Source organism: Salvia miltiorrhiza, chromosome 7 (assembly GCF_028751815.1).
Source record: "Salvia miltiorrhiza cultivar Shanhuang (shh) chromosome 7, IMPLAD_Smil_shh, whole genome shotgun sequence".
In the NCBI taxonomy this organism is placed as follows: Eukaryota; Viridiplantae; Streptophyta; class Magnoliopsida; order Lamiales; family Lamiaceae; genus Salvia; species Salvia miltiorrhiza.
The window spans coordinates 43,107,577-43,123,923 of NC_080393.1; the positions used below are offsets into that span (position 1 = coordinate 43,107,577).

The following is a 16,347-nucleotide window of genomic DNA, read 5'->3' on the forward strand; positions in this document are numbered from 1 at the left end:
AACGGCATTCACAGTCTGCGCAGGGATCTTCGCATATGTGAGTATGCCATTTGGACTCAAAAACGCGGGGGCTACGTACCAAAGGATGATGGACAGAATTTTCAAAGATCAATTAAAAGAGAATATGTCGGTCTATGTAGACGACATGTTAGTGTGCAGTGCTGAAGCGCGTACACATGCAGATGACTTGGAGGAAATCTTCTCGGTAGTGCGAAGACACAAGCTCATGCTCAATCCAGCCAAATGCACTTTCGGGGTTCAGTCGGGAAAATTTCTGGGATACAAGGTTACACCTGAGGGGATAGAGGCGAATGCAGACAAAGTTCGAGCTATTCTTGACATGACAGCGCCGCGGAACATTAAAGAAATACAAACACTAAACGGAAGAATAACTGCACTAAGCCGGTTCATATCAAGGTCGGCAGAAAGAAGTCTGTCTTTCTTCAAAATTCTAAGAAAATGAAGTCGGTTTGAGTGGAGTAATGAGTGCCAGCAAGCCTTTGAGGACCTCAAGGACTATCTCAAAGATCTACCCATCTTGACCAAGCCGGTACCGGGAGAACCATTATATCTATACACTTCGGTGGGGGTAGAGTCGCTGAGCGCTGTGCTAGTTCGAGAGGAAATGGGTATGCAGAAGCCAGTTTACTTTGTGAGCAAAATCATCCAGGGAGCAGAGATTAGATACACCGCAGCGGAAAAAACAGCTTACGCTATTATGATCACGGCAAGAAAATTGCGCCCTTACTTTTTATCACATAAAATTATCGTCAGAACAGCGCTACCTTTTCAGCAAATTTTGGGGAGGCCAGACCTTGCAGGAAGAATGGTAAAGTGGGCCATTGAATTGGGCGAATATGATGTGACGTTCGAACCTTGTACAACCATCAAAGCGCAGGCCTTGGCTGATTTCATCCAAGAAACCACAAGATGGCCGTTGCGGGGACCATGGACGGCGCAAGTCGACGGCTCCGTCACCAAGGAAGGGTGTGGAGTCGGAATATATATCGAATCACCGGAAGATGGAGCCTACCAGTTTGCGATCAAGTTCGAGGACAAGCTGTCGACTAATGACACAGAATATGAGGCAGTGATAAGGGCCGCCCACATCTTGAGGGAGCTTAGAGCAGACACAGCTATAATCAAGATCGATTCACAACTAGTAGCCCAACAGTTGAGGGGTGAATGCGAGGTCCACGACGACAGAATGAAAGCTTATTATGATCAGATGCAGCAAATCAAGAAAAAATTTGAAGAACTGGAAATAGTACAAGTACCCCGAGAGAAAAATCGAAAAGTTGATCTTCTGGCGAGGATGGCCAGTGCCGTCGAGCAATCATGGAACGATGAAGTCACACTCCTGTTTGAGCCAAAGAAGAGTTCAGAGGTCCAGGTCTGCGCAGTCGAAGTTGGGAACGATTGGCGAGCTCCAATTATTCATTTTTTACGAACATGGGAAAGAATGGAGGGAGACACCGCAAAGTACGCTAAATATGAGAATTTTTGCTTGATCAACAACCAGCTTTATAAAATATCTTTCACACATCCGTTCCTTAAATGTTTATCACCGGAAGAGGCAGAGTTTGCTCTAAGAGAAATTCATCAGGGTTACTGTGGGAACCACGCTGGATACAAGGACTTGACCAGGAAAATCATCAGAGCAGGATTCTATTGGCCCGGCATCGACAGAGACACCAAGGCATATGTAAAGAAATGTAGATCTTGCCAGAGACACGCGCCAAGAATCAACACCCCAGGGGAGGAAATGGGGATAATGTACTCGACATCCCTTCGACAAATGGGGAATTGATATCGTGGGCAAACTGCCAACGGCACCAGGAGGAAAGTGTTTCTTGGTAGTCGCTGGTGGATTATTTCTCAAAATGGGTAGAGGCAGAGGCTGTAACAATGTTGGACTAGGCCACCATCGAAAAGTTCATCTGGAAAAACATCTGTTGCAGATACGGAGTTCCCAGAGTTTTAATATCAGACAACGGAGCCCAGTTCACCAGCCAAAAAATCGAAGATTTCTGTTCAAGGATGGACATCAAGCAAAGATTCGTCTCAGTGGCTCATCCACAAGCCAATGGTCAAGTAGAGCTGGCCAATCGCACTATTTGTGAGGGCATCAAGAAAAGGTTAGAAAGGAGCAGAGGACGGTGGGCTGAAGAACTAGATACGGTTTTGTGGGCATCGCACACCAGCCCAAAGACGGCAACAGGTGAAGCCTCGTTCACTTTGGTCTATGGTTCAAACGCGGTCATACCTGCAGAAGTAAGGTTAAAGTCGCATCGAATCTGTACATATGATCCAGCGCAGAATGAAGAGCTGCGCCGACTTGAATTGGACCTGATAGACTTTAAAAGAGAAGAAGCCCAGGTCAAGGCAACCAAGTACAAGAGTATTGTTAAAGCAGGATACGACAGGAAAGTTAAACAGCGTCGACTCCAGAAAGGGGACCAAGTACTCAAGCGCGCGGACGCTCTAAAGGCCACCGGGAAATTTGAAGCTACTTGGGAAGGACCTTATATTATCACTGAAGTCTTAGGAGGCGGAGCCTATCACTTGTCTGATCAAGAAGGGAGATCTCTCACAAGGCCGTGGAACATCAATCATCTCAAGAAATTTTATGTGTGAACTTCAAAGGTGCTTTGTCATTAATGTAGACCAGATACTCTTTTTCCCCACAGGGGTTTTAATGAGGTCTGGGGCCATGGTCATCATCAATAAAGATCTATGGTTTTAGGGAGAACTTGCCTCTTATATTTTTCTTCAGCATAATTTGCAACACAGGTCATGGAGATGGCGCAGACAAGTTCAAGGCATTAATTGCACAATTCAAGGCATAAATTGCACAACGAGGGCATTAATTGCACAAGTTCAAGGCATCAATTGCACAATTCAAGGCATAAATTGCACGACGAGGGCATTAATTGCACAAGTTCAAGGCATCAATTGCACAATTCATGGCATAAATTGCACGACGAGGGCATTAATTGCACAATTCAAGGCATAAATTGCACGACGAGGGCATTAATTGCACAATTCAATGCATAAATTGCACGACGAGGGCATTAATTGCACAAGTTCAAGGCATAAATTGCACGACGAGGGCATTAATTGCACAAGTTCAAGGAATCAATTGCACAATTCAAGGCATTAATTGCACGACGAGGGCATTAATTGCACAATTCAAGGCATAAATTGCACGACGAGGGCATTAATTGCACAATTCAAGGCATAAATTGCACGACGAGGGCATTAATTGCACAATTCAAGGCATAAATTGCACGACGAGGGCATTAATTGCATAATTCAAGGCATAAATTGCACGACGAGGGCATTAATTGCACAATTCAAGGCATAAATTGCACGACGAGGGCATTAATTGCACAATTCAAGGCATACATCGCATGACGAGGGCATTAATTGCATAATCCAAGGCATAAATTGCATGGCGAGGGCATTAACTGCACGATACAAAGCGTGAATTGCAAAGTCTAAGGCATTAACTGCATTATGAAGGTACCAATAGTAGCGACTGAGGCATTAACTGCAAAGCTTAAAAGGCGATGATCCGAGTCCCCAGGCTGCGCAGACCGATATCCCAAGTCTGCGCAGATAAACACTTTGCTCAAGTAATCAGCCGAAATTTCCATGGTTGAACCACGGGTTCAAATATTCTAACGTACACAGGGGTGCAGGACATCAATCAAGGCTACGGCCCTAGCTATCATTTGAAGTGTAATCTGATTCGAGGAATGTCATTTCACAACAGCAACAGAGAGCTTATAAGTAACAAACAATGTTTACGAAAACACAGTGCGAAATAATGAACAGCTATCAAAAGAGGTAAGATATCAAAAGGGGAAAGATTCATACGAGAGCTAAACAAGTTACACCAATTTTCGTTATGAAAATCTCAGTACGAATACACAAAGTTTTCACAAATCAAAAATAGAAACGTTTCAGAGTCTAAGGATTGGGGGTCGGAGTCGGGGGATTTTCCATCTGCATCTCCTCATCCGTATCACCGCTGCCATCCCTACTGGAGGGTTCACGCTGCGCAGACTCATGTGCTGGAGATATCGGCGCTGCTTCGACTACGGGAGCTGGCTCATAGAACACCCCACCACCCGGGTAGTTACCCCGAACTGATCGGATATGAGAACGAATACCGTCCAGATAAGGCGTCCTAACAAAAGGCTCAGTAGGAAGGGGATCAGCGCCGCGGCCTGTCACGAACAAGCTAATAGCCTTGTCTATAACAGGGAACCACCATTCGGGAGTTGGATGTGAGTCAACATTGATACCCAGAATTCCCCCAAGACCACCCGAGTCGATGGCGTTCAACACCGCCTCATTCTGACACATAGCCCTTTGCTCAGGGGAAGCTTGGATCGAGTTAAGGGTGACCTGGGTTGATTCTTTAACGAGCCATTGCAGCGCTGGAGCTGCCGCATTCAGCAGTTCGGGGGTGTGGAGGAACGCATTGATGGTATTCATCAACATGATACGCAGGAAAGCATGACCCTCCGAAGAAAGAAAGTAACGTAGCCGATATTGCTCGGTCCCGCGTCGGAAGGCCTCATTCTCCTTGGACACAATCTGCTGCTGGAAAGCAGACAATTTCTTCGAACATTCCTGAGTAATCGCTGCGAGTTCTTCTTTCTTCTCATGGTTGGCACGCGCCAGCTCCTCTCGAACCCGGGCCAACTCCGCATCAACGGACAGTCGGTCAGCTTTCAATCTTTTGTTTTCCTCACGCAAACGGCGAGATTCCTCCTCAGCATGAGTACACCTGGCCAGCGCAGCCAGGAACTCTTTGTCCTTGGCCTGAACCTCGCCCTCGGCACGGAGAAGGCTTCGAGAGAGAGCCAAACACTCAACCTTGGCTTGCGTAGACAGCGTAGAAAAGAAACTGAGGGAACATCCATTAAAAACACCACAAAGAGAATAAATAACAACATTTCACCGTCTCAATCGTCAGCACAAGGTCATCTGCCATTTGATGGCGGCTCATGGACTCTCGAGCTTGGAGGTCAGACGGGGCGATCTGGGCGATCATTTGAGACCGACACTCTTCGCCGGTCAGATCTGCAAGGGCACGAGGGGCGATGCCCACTCCAGAAGACGTCCCAACGTCGAGAGGATGGGGAGGAGAAATAGGCATCTGAGCAGAGGAGGCGGCATCCTCCGAGATCAATTCAAGGGTCTCTGGCTGCGCCGTTGGCGTTGCTGTTTTCTTCTTCTTCTTTTGTTGAGGTTGCTTCTTAGTCGGAGCACCTCTTCGCTTTCTCTGAATCAGAGGATTGCTCTCTTCTGTATTTTCTGTATCCTCATCGCGAAGCTGGAATGGACTGACTGGGGGGCGACGGGAACCCGAAGATCCCGCAGCAATGGCTTGAGCGGCGCTGCCCACAGTCTATGCAGCTGGGGCCGGTGCAATAGCACCTCCCTGGGTAAAGCTAAAGCTGGCAATCACGCCATGCGAGGGCGTCTTCCACGAATCCATACCTAACACAGATTAACCAACATGAAAAACATGTCAGAAACATATTCCAAGAAACAATGCGAACATCAACAAATTAAAAGGAGCGGATACGAATGCAGAACAGAACAAATACTAATATTAAACAGCAACAACACATTCAATACCCGCGCGGGACAAGGGATAGTGGGAGAATAAGCCCGCGCCGGCCAGGACAGATGGCCTAGTCACTAGCTCCTTCACCTTCAAAACATTTTTATCCCGGGACACAACCAATTGCTTTAGAAGGTTGTCTTCAAGATCAGTGACACGCTCAGAGCTTGAGGCGGAAAGATGCTTAGTACGATGCCACTGAATCTGAGTGTCAGCGCCGATGATGTCTAGCCAAGTGCCATGTCGGGTTTGGACAAAAAAGTATTTGTCATGAAAATCTTTGTCTAGGGAGGTCAATTTGTTCATAAAGGCCATATAACCCCCAGCCTTGGAAGTGAAATTATAATGAGACCCGGTCAATTTTAAAACGTGGGTCTTATGGAATAGGACGGCGCTGTAAGGATAATTATTAACGGCGCAGACTATGTGCAACAAATGGGCTCGACGAATAGAGGAAGGAGAAAGTTGGAAAAAGGGAATACCATACAGATTACATAACTCGATCAAAAAGGGGGAGGGAGGGATTCGCAATCCTGCATCGACTTGATGCAACCAGACCAGAACGACATCGAGATTAATGCCCCGGCGAGTATCAGGCATATCAGAAGCGGGGTCAACCGGATTTTGGATCCGGATTTTATAGTCCGGATTGGCGATATCGATACGAAGAGTATCCCTTATCGCCTTCAGGGATCGGGCAGGCAAAGTGGATTGGTGAAGTTCAGACTCTACGGCGGCCATGGACGATGCAAAGCTCTGAACGGAGAGATAGTACGAAGCGGGAAAGGGGAGGACGACGAAGAAACTGCTAAAAGAAAAAGTAAAGTATTACAAATCAGAGGAAGGAGAGAGGGGATACCTGGTTAGACCTAGCGACGGGGAAGGCGAGGAGAAGAGGGGGAACGATCGGCAGGGAAGAAGAAGAAACTGAAACAGGGATAGAGCACAGAGGAGTGAGAGGAAAAAAGAAGAAAATAAGAAAGAATGATATGACAGATATTTATAGTGGAAGTGAATTCGAAAAGACGGGGAAGGAGGGAAATCATTAGGGCTAAAACCTAAACACAAAAAGAAGGGTCCAGATTGAATCGTAAAATGGCGGTTGAAAATGGAGGGTATAGATTGAATCAGGGGCTGTGAAAAGACGTGTACGGGGAATAGTAAAAGTGTCAGTCATTAAATGAGGAGACGTCATAGAGAGAGAGAAAATCCTGCGTAGACAAGAAAGCATCAAGGGCTCAGTGCAATTACGAAAAATTCAAAACTTCTTTTCGTAAACCAGGGGGAGTAGCTGATGAGGAGTAAGGATCTCATCAGCCACCCCATTCCAGAAATGTCGAATCAGCGGCGCAGACCCAAGTCTGCGCAGACTGAGAAAGGAACTGATCCAGACTTTAGGCACACTTGACCTGGAGGAGCGGAGTCGCGTCATACAATTGTCAAAGCAAGATAGCGGCGCAGACAAAAGTCGGCGCGGACTAGAAGAGACAGCACGACGTTAAGGCAACATCCGGAGAGGACTCAAAGAAAGAAACAGCTCCGATGGGAATAAGGAATAAAAGAGCTGCGCGGATAAGACAAAGAGACAACACACATGAAGGGCCCAAGTACACCCTATATAAAGAGCAGCGCAGACGAAGTTCCATCCCGATTAAAGTCAGCGCGGACAAAAGCTCGTCCCGATAAAGTCAGCGCAGACAAAAGAATGGAAGCAACCAACGTCGAAAGCTCGGAAATACCACATGTTCAATGTAAAGCTGCAAAGTAGTTAGGAAAGTTTGTTAGAAGATAGAGAATCATTCACGTACACCGCCTGTGGAGCACGTGAATGACTTGTAAAGTCCCTTTTACCCCTCGCCCTAATGTAACTCTATAAATACTCCTTGTAACTCATTATAATGGACACACGCAAAATTACTTTAAGGAATTCATCTGCAAGTTTCAAGCAAGTTTTCTCTCATACCGCTACACAGGTTGATCCGATCTCCTTTTCCGACTTGTTTAGATCTAGGTTTGAATGTTGAGCTTCACCATATCTAATGCTCAAACAATTATTTCAAATAAAAAAAGGAAAAAGATTCACTCATCCAATTAAAAATTAAGGCACTTTAACATTTTCTTCTTCTTTTTATTTGCATAGACCATTTTATTCTTTGTGTGTAAATGATTTCAAAATAAAATATGCAATATGCAATATGTCTATTAAATGAAATGTTCATGAAAGTAAACGATACACTAATTATTTTTATTAAAATTTGTATCGTCTCTTTTTAGGACTATTTTTTATGGACAAAGAAAATATAAAATATATACATAATTTATACGAGTCTAAAAATCACAATCATGAATCACCGCGCATAGCGCGGGAGATATACTAGTCTTTATATATATAAAAAGCAAAGTAAATGTAAATAAGTTCAATTGCAAGGATATAATTGGAATTGGAAAAAAAAACACCCACTCTGTAATTATCACTAACTGCCGAAAAAAAAAAAACTGACAATAAACTACCATTTTTTTCGTTGTTATTTAAAAACTAACTCATAGTGAAAATCTAAGACATAACTAAAATCAAAGCAATTTAAAATTTGGAACTACATTTTAGATGCTCTGTTCCATTCATGAATGAAATAAAGTAGGACAATTTTGTGCTTTTTAAATTTTATTTTTTCTTAATTATAATATTTTAATTTTTTTTTTCAATTTTAAAGTAGGACATTTTCTTATTTATTTCAAAATCGAAAAAGAACAAATGAATTCACTTATCAAATCAAGAGTTAGGATGTGATAAATTATGATTATTTTTTTTTGCATAGTTATTTTCTTTTTTTGCATGAAATGTGTTTTGAATGAAATATCAAAATGTATATTAAATAGTAACAGTTTATTATAATAGGTTTAATTAGATATACGATATTTATGAATTGAATTCGTTATGATAATTTAAATTTTCAACATATTATTTGAATGAAATAACTTATATATATATATATATATATATTATGTGATTTGACTATTAATTATAATTTTAAATCTGAAAGTAGTTGTTAATCCGGTTTATATCATTAGAAACTTATTATATAAGTGATACTATATCTATATACAAACAAATGTTATATATTTGCATAAGTTACATTGGTTATATTAAAATATTAGGTCAATTTGCAAATAATATATTTGATATTAATTTTTTTTAGGTTATACTGATAATTACTCACTACGCCCACAAAAACAGTCTATTTTTGTGATTTAAGGACGTCCACAAAAATTAGTCTTATTATAGTTTTGGAAAGTTTGCATCACATGATGGATCTGATGGATCTTTTTCTTCACTCATAAGTATAATTAATTATTATTATTACATTACTTTTGAAGTGTGATCCTTTATTCATTCACAATACACTAATCATTTTTATTAAAATTTGTATCATCTTTTTCTAGAACTGTATTTTGTGGACGAAGAAAATATAAAATATATACATAATTTATGCGAGTCTAAAATCATCGCGCATAGCGCGGGAGATACACTAGTCTTTATATATATAAAGAGCAAAGTAAATGTAATTTTATTTAATTGCAAGGATATAATTGAAATTGAAAAAAAAATTACATAATCCATGCCACTTAAAACTACCGAAAAATGATTCTAAAAAAAAACTACGAAAAATGTCAATTCAAAAAAGAACCAAAAAAGCTACCAACTTTTTTTTGGAGAAAAAAAACTGCCACGTTTAATTGTAATATTGTCATGAAGTTTAAATTTGTCATTTCTTCTCTTTTTTCTCATTTTAATGATAAAGCATATTTTTCTCATTTTCATGAAATTATATTTTGAATAAAATATGTTATATATATCTTGAACTAAAGGTCGTGAAATAACCTTTAATTTGATATATAATACTACATGTAAAAATAAATTTAAAATTAGCAAGTTGTGATAATTTAAAATTTTAACATATTAAAAATTTATATTTTAGGAAGTGATCTTTTCCTTAAAATGAGGACCCATATTTCAACTTTTTTAATTTTCCTTTTTCTTAATTATAATATTTTAAACTTTCAAATTATATATTTATATTAAAAATAAATTATTAATATTATTTTCTGTAATTATTATATAATATCATATTATATATTACTGTTTATTTTAAGAAACACTAACTCAATAATCTTATCTAGCTAATTGAAAATTAAGTTATTTCTAAAATTATAAATTACAATCAATGTGCACATACTTTCTCAAACTCTCATCCAATTAATTAATTATATAATACTTCTTATTGTATACAAAAAAACATATATATGCACATAAAACTTTGCAATACTCTCATCTAAAATAATTAATTATTTAATCATATTCTATATAAAAATAGAAAAATGATTTTTCTTAAAAGTGGAAAATATAATAAAAATGACGAGAAGTGTGTAATATTTTAATTTCTATTTTATTTATTCATGACACAACAAAATTTTTTATTTTGTTTTGGTTTCATCTTGGATAATATATGAATCTTAAATGAAAGATCATGGAAAGCCATTTAATTTGATATATGTCACGACCGGCCCTAATTAAGGATAATTAAGCCGGGGAAACCGTGACTAATGGAGGGAGATTAGGAGCGGGGTAGAAAGGGGGATAATCAAACAAGGAAGGATCGCATTTCATCATTTTTTTTATAAAAGGGATATTTATAATATAACGGAGGTTTAGTCGTATAGACTCAAATAACTAGTAAGTTCGGATAACTCCGACTTAGCCAAAATAACATAAAACTTCTGAGTACGCAGCGGAATAAGGTTCTGATTACATGTATGAAGACATGTATCCCTAGAGTTCATTAATACATAATAAGACAAAAGAGTCCCGCTCGTCACTTCATCACCATCGGCAGCTACTCAACCTGCACATTTAGAAATATATGCAGGGCTGAGTACAAAAGTACTCAGTGGGCACGTATGCCTAAGTATAAAAATACATGCTTCAAAACTGTAAATTGTCATGCCATCATAAACAGTACAGCAAGGGAGTTTTAGCTAAAAGGCCCAAGCTTACTAAATTCATTTGTGATTCTTAAAGTTCGACTGATCAGTCTAAGTTCTCTTGTAATCTATCATATCTGAAACTGTGTGCCGGAGAGGTGGCCACCTCTCACGGTCACTTGACCGGCCAACCCGCTAGATGACTCACGGTCACTGGTGTACACTAGCCCTGGCAGGATAGCTATCAACTGCTCAGGACCCGAATTCGATTGCATGATAACTGGCAAAGCCACATCAGATAGATATCATACCAAACATTGAAACATTTATGGCAAGACAACAGTTGAAATAATTTTCAGTTTAAAGATTTTATAACGAAATAACTTGTTCAATTGTAACATGAAACTCATTTGATATATATGAAAGTAATGCCCACCTGATAGTAAAGCTTTGCTACAAATTAGTGACTCCTTGACGAGCTTTTATTCTTGCGCTCGACCTTTATTGCGATGATATAAAGTAAGATATTTGCTCGAATAAAATCCTCAATTAATGAGAATGCGTAATTTAACTATGCATGACTCGTATTCCGATAATTATTATTCTGAGATAATAATTTGGAAGATTCTATTATAAATCATACTTGTCGGATTAAATAAATAAATTAACTAATTGAGGATCGTCTCATGAGGATGGATAAATAATTAATCTGCTCATCTTAGAGTATTTTAACTCACTTACTAATTAATAGCCTCATTCTAAATTAATCAATAATTAAAATTAGCTCAATTTAATTAATAGATTAATCTAGACTACCCTTAAATCGGGCTAAATAGATAAAATCTACCCAACATAAATGGGAAATCTGGGCCCAGTCAGATAATTATGGCAGCCCAATCTACATAAGATAAAAGCCCAAAAGCTCAACCTCCTTATATAAAATAATTCAGCCCAACTGAAATAGACATCAAGCCCACATAAGAATAAAATCGACCCAACTGCAATATGAAACAACAGCCCAACTTAAAAAAAAAACAAAAGGCCCAAACCTCTACTTCTCCTCCCCCTCACTCGGTTATCTCTCTCTCTCTCGCTGAAAAACTCACTCTCACGCTCAATCGACGCCTCTCTCGACCTCGGCTCCGACGAGGTTGCCGGCGTCGCCGCCGCCTAAGCCCGGCAAGGTCGTGCCTCCCTTCCTCCTCGTACATTTCTCCCTCTCGCTAATCATCTCTCCAATTCTCCCAAATCCGGAAATCGTGCAAGCCCTAATTTTTCTCCCAAATCTGAAATCGCCACTGCCGTGGTTCTCTGGCCGTCAATCGGCGAGGCCGACGTCGCCTCGCTCTCTCTTTCGAGCCATTCAAGTGTCCCAACTCAGACGTCAAGGTGGGCAGAGAGTCGAGCCCTGGTTCTCCTCTACTTTCGCCTCTGTTTTCGATCCTCCGCCGCCGCCTAGGAGCGGCGTCGTTTATCTCCTGAAAACTGGCGTCCCTCCTCTCACTTCACAGATGCGAGGTAGAAAGGAGGTGAGCCCTAATTTCCTGGATCAGAAATCGCCTCCACCGCCGTCACCGGAAAACCAGCGAGCGAGGTTGCTTCTGTCGCCATTCTGAGGTCCGACGAGGTCGGCTCCCTCCGTAGCTGTCGGTGCTGGGTGAAGGCACCGCGAACCGCTGTCGTTGCTCTTCCGGGCGATGGTGAGGCAGACGCAATTTCAGGATACACAACTCAAAAGAATTGAGCCCTAGCTTCTCTTTCCACAAGGCGTCGCCGCTCTGTGATTCGGCGAGAGCCTCACCGTCGTCGTCGCCGGGTTCTCCCCTGATCTCGCCCGACAAGCAGCATAGCTCTGCCTCCGCCGATGCTCCTCGGTTCGGCGAAACAGGGCAGCCTCCCTTCCTTAATGAAAGCTAAGTTCATTCTTAATACTCTATTGTGAACGAAACTCAAAGTTTGTTGTAAACCCAGTTCATATTTCTATTGAGTTCTAGCATTTCTATAATTCGATTATGCAGTGGGTAAAACTAGCCATAGTAGTTTGTTTATCATGCTTAAGTGTAGAGTATGTATGATGGGAAAGTAGTATATGGAGCTCAATGAATACCTTGAATGCTTTGCGAATGTTTGGTGCATGGTTGGCTGCTGCTGTTGTTGAATCCAGAGGATAGGAACTGAAATAAACTGTGGATTGCTTTCATTCTGAATGCAGGTTGAAAATTCAAGAAGGAAGTTTGCAGCTGAATTGTTACAGGCGTGAATTTGGTAGTTATACTTGAGTATCTAGTCATCTATGCCATGTGAAAGCCTTGAGAGAGAATAGGTAGAGTTGCGGCTGATTGACAGCTTCTCTCATTTTTCTCTCCCGCATGCTTGTAGGTATGTAGCTGTAGTGTTTGTGATAGTGATAGGTTTTGATTGTAAGTAGGGAATAGTGGTGATGTAAATAATTCTCTTAAGTCATTGTGTAAAGCTATATCTGCAAATCTAATTTTTTGTATCATTGCATATCTATAAAATCGATTCTAGGTTTTGCTGAATAACTATGCTTCGATATAACATCTCTACGAATTAAATAACTAATTTAACTCGTTCTCATTAGTCTGAATCAAATCACGACTTTCAAGTAACTAATAGAAATAAAATCTCTATCGCATATAAAATAACAACTTTAAGTTGACTTTGCTAAGTCAGTTATAGATTTGAAAATATAAATTATTAACTGGCTCAATAATTTATATCCCGATTCTCTCACGCGAAGCTAACAAGCATAACTAAAATAATAATAGGCAAAGAATACATATAATTTATAATCCTAGTTGAATTCTAAATATAAATAATTATTGGACTTTTCAATTACTGAAAGATGCAATAATAATTATCGATTTACTGGTCTTAATCATAAATAAAAGAGCGGGCTACTACATACTACCCCTCTTAACAAAAATTTCGTCCCGAAATTTGCATATCATCGTAAAAGTTTTGGGTAAGTTCTCTCATCTTGCTTTCGAGTTCTCACGTTGTTTTTTTTTTATCCATGGTGTCTCCATTGGACTTTTACTAAAGTGATAGACTTGCTCCTGGGTTGTTTCACTTTTTGATCCCAGATGGCTTTTGTCCTTTCTTTATAGCTCAATCTGGGCTAAGGATCATCTTCTTTTGGTAGATCACGTGCTTTGGATTGAAAACATACTTCCTAAGTTGGGATGTGTGGAAACATTGGGCATTCCCATAAATTGGCGGTAACGCCAATCCTAAGCCACTAGGCTTATTTTATCTAGAATCTCCTAAGGTTCCAGAAATCGTGACATAAGCTTACCTTTGACACCAAACCTAATTATTCATTTGGAGGGAGATGGCTTTTAGGAAGACCTTGTCTCCTACTAAAGATGTAACTCAGGTCGGCGCGTATCAAAGTAAAAATTTTGTCTATCGCCTCTTTTATTCTTTCTCTGACAATCGAACTATCTCGATCATCTCGCTGAGCATTTTTGGTCCTAAGATTCTCCTTCACCTACTTTGCCCAGTAAAGTAACGATCTGTATTTTCTTTCATATACTGCCTCATAAGGCGTCATATCGATGGTTGCCTGATAATTATTATCATATGCAAACTAAATCAATGACAGCACTGATTCCTCACTTCAACCTCTGTCTAGTACTATTACTCTTAACACTTCTTCGAGAGTTTGAATCGTTCTCTCAAACTATCCATCCGTTTGTAAGTGGAAGACAACACTAAAATTTGACCTCGTGCCTGATTCCTTCTACAAGTTCATCCAAAACCTGGATGTAAACTTCGAATCTCCGATAGCCTGAATTTTTCTCTTAAACATCCATAAGTGATTGTCACGGGCACACCGTGTAACGCACAATTTCTCGGGTATACAACTAGGCTAGCTTGTTCGATTAGTATCTAATTGGTATTGTTATACAATGAGCGCATTTCGTGAGTTACTACACTATTACGCAAATGGCGGTGTTCCCTCCTTTCGACTTTGTAAACTAGCCACGAAATCCATTGTAATGTGCTCCCACTTCCAATCTGGAAATTCCAATGGGTGTAACTTATCATATGGTCTTTGGTGTTAAGCCTTCACTCGTTAACATGTTAGGCATCTCTCAACAAATGAAGCTATATCTTTCTTTATATCTATTCACTAAAATTTTCCTTCCTAGTCCTAGTACTTTTTGTGCTTCCTTGGTGGGCAGTATATAACGTGGAATGAGCCTCGCTCATTACCTCATTTTTGAGTTTCTCATCATGTGGGATACACAATCTTTTCTCAAACATTAACGTTATCCGATGTCTCGTGATAACGTCTCGACTTGCTTGATCGTATTACTAAATGTATTTTCTCCAAGGTCTCATCCTTCCCTCGTGCATCTAACACTTTTCCTCTCAAATTAGGTGTTACTATCATTGGGGCAATAATACCTTCCACTGATTCCGTTAGTTGAACCACTTCTAAACTCATTCTACAAAATCTTTTATGTGTCCCTGCTCGAGAGCGAGGAGAATCCCCACTTAGATTCAGTTTTGCGACTCAATGCATCGGCTACTATGTTAGCCCTGTCTGGGTGGTAGTTAATACCACAATCATAATCCTTTACTAGTTCAAGTCATCTTTTCTATCTTATACTAAGATCCCTTATAATGAGACAATGTCCCAACAATGTGACTCCACAGAGTCAAAATTTGCACTTGCTGAACTTGGCATAAGGACACTCTATTCTCAACGTTTTTAAGACTGTCCTCAGGTGTTCCTTGTGATCTTTCTTGTTCTTCGAGTAGATCAAGACATAATCTATGGAAATAAGACATACTTGTCTAAGTATGGATGGAACACTCGGTTCATGAGGTCCTTGAACACAGCTGGTGCGTTGGTCAATCCGATTGACACCTCCATGAAATCATAATGGATATATCTAGTCGGGCTGCTCTTATCTCATAGCATGACGATGTCTTCCATATTGTTTATCATGTCGATGATGTTGACGTGGTTGTTGCTGATGTGGTTGCTGCCCTTGGTGTGGTTGGGGCAGAGCTTGGATTGCTCGCAGATGCGGTGCTCGAGCAGACGGGTTCGATTTTGGACCCGTCCCTTCTGGCTTCTGTGTAACAGTTATCATTGACAGTCTTGCAGAATCTCCTATGGTTCTTGTTACACTTTGGGCAGGCCAGGACCCTCTGTTGGTCATCCCCTATTTGTTTAGGAGTACCCTGGTTTTCTTAGCCCTGTTGTTGGGATGATTGCCACTGCCATAGCTTCCTTTTCGCTTGGCAATTTCTACTGTTGTCCCATTTGTTTTCTTTACGAGCATCTTAAGGTAGTCTATACCTTGACTGTGCGTGGGTTTTCCTTTACCAATGGATAGTAGTGACTAAATATGTGAGTCTCACTCATTTCTTACTCCTGCGTAAAATCTGTTTGGCTTGTTAGGGAAATTCAATATCTCATGACACAATTCATTTCCAAATTTCTTTACGCGTTTCTTATTGTGTCCACCATCATGGAGCATGCCTTGACATTCGATTAAAAAGTTCATCATACTTGGTAATTGTTCCAGCTCTCCGCTCGAGATTCCAGAAGTAGCTTTATTACTACCGATTTGAAGATCAAGAGACAGTTTGATGCTTAATGCATCCTTCTAATTGTGAAAACACCACTTTCTAGTGGTTAAAAGCTAATGACAAACTAAGTCATTATAATCGTCACTATG

At 40.4% G+C, this 16,347-nt stretch overlaps 1 protein-coding gene across 1 annotated transcript; it reads left to right on the forward strand.

Annotated features, from left to right (window-relative positions):
* The first annotated feature begins 625 nt into the window (after window positions 1-625).
* Window positions 626-2,637, forward strand: LOC130994251 (uncharacterized). The gene is made up of 2 exons (XM_057919289.1): window positions 626-1,776; window positions 1,962-2,637. Exons 1-2 carry the CDS (start codon window positions 626-628, stop codon window positions 2,635-2,637), a joined length of 1,827 nt encoding a protein of 608 aa, XP_057775272.1.
* The last annotated feature ends 13,710 nt before the right edge of the window (window positions 2,638-16,347 follow it).

Coding starts and splice junctions, on each gene's coding strand:
- LOC130994251 (XM_057919289.1), top strand. CDS start 626: ATGGGTATGCAGAAGCCAGTTTACTTTGTGAGCAAAATCATCCAGGGA. Junction 1,777..1,961: donor GGGGAGGAAATGGGGATAAT/GTACTCGACATC, acceptor CATCTGTTGCAG/ATACGGAGTTCCCAGAGTTT.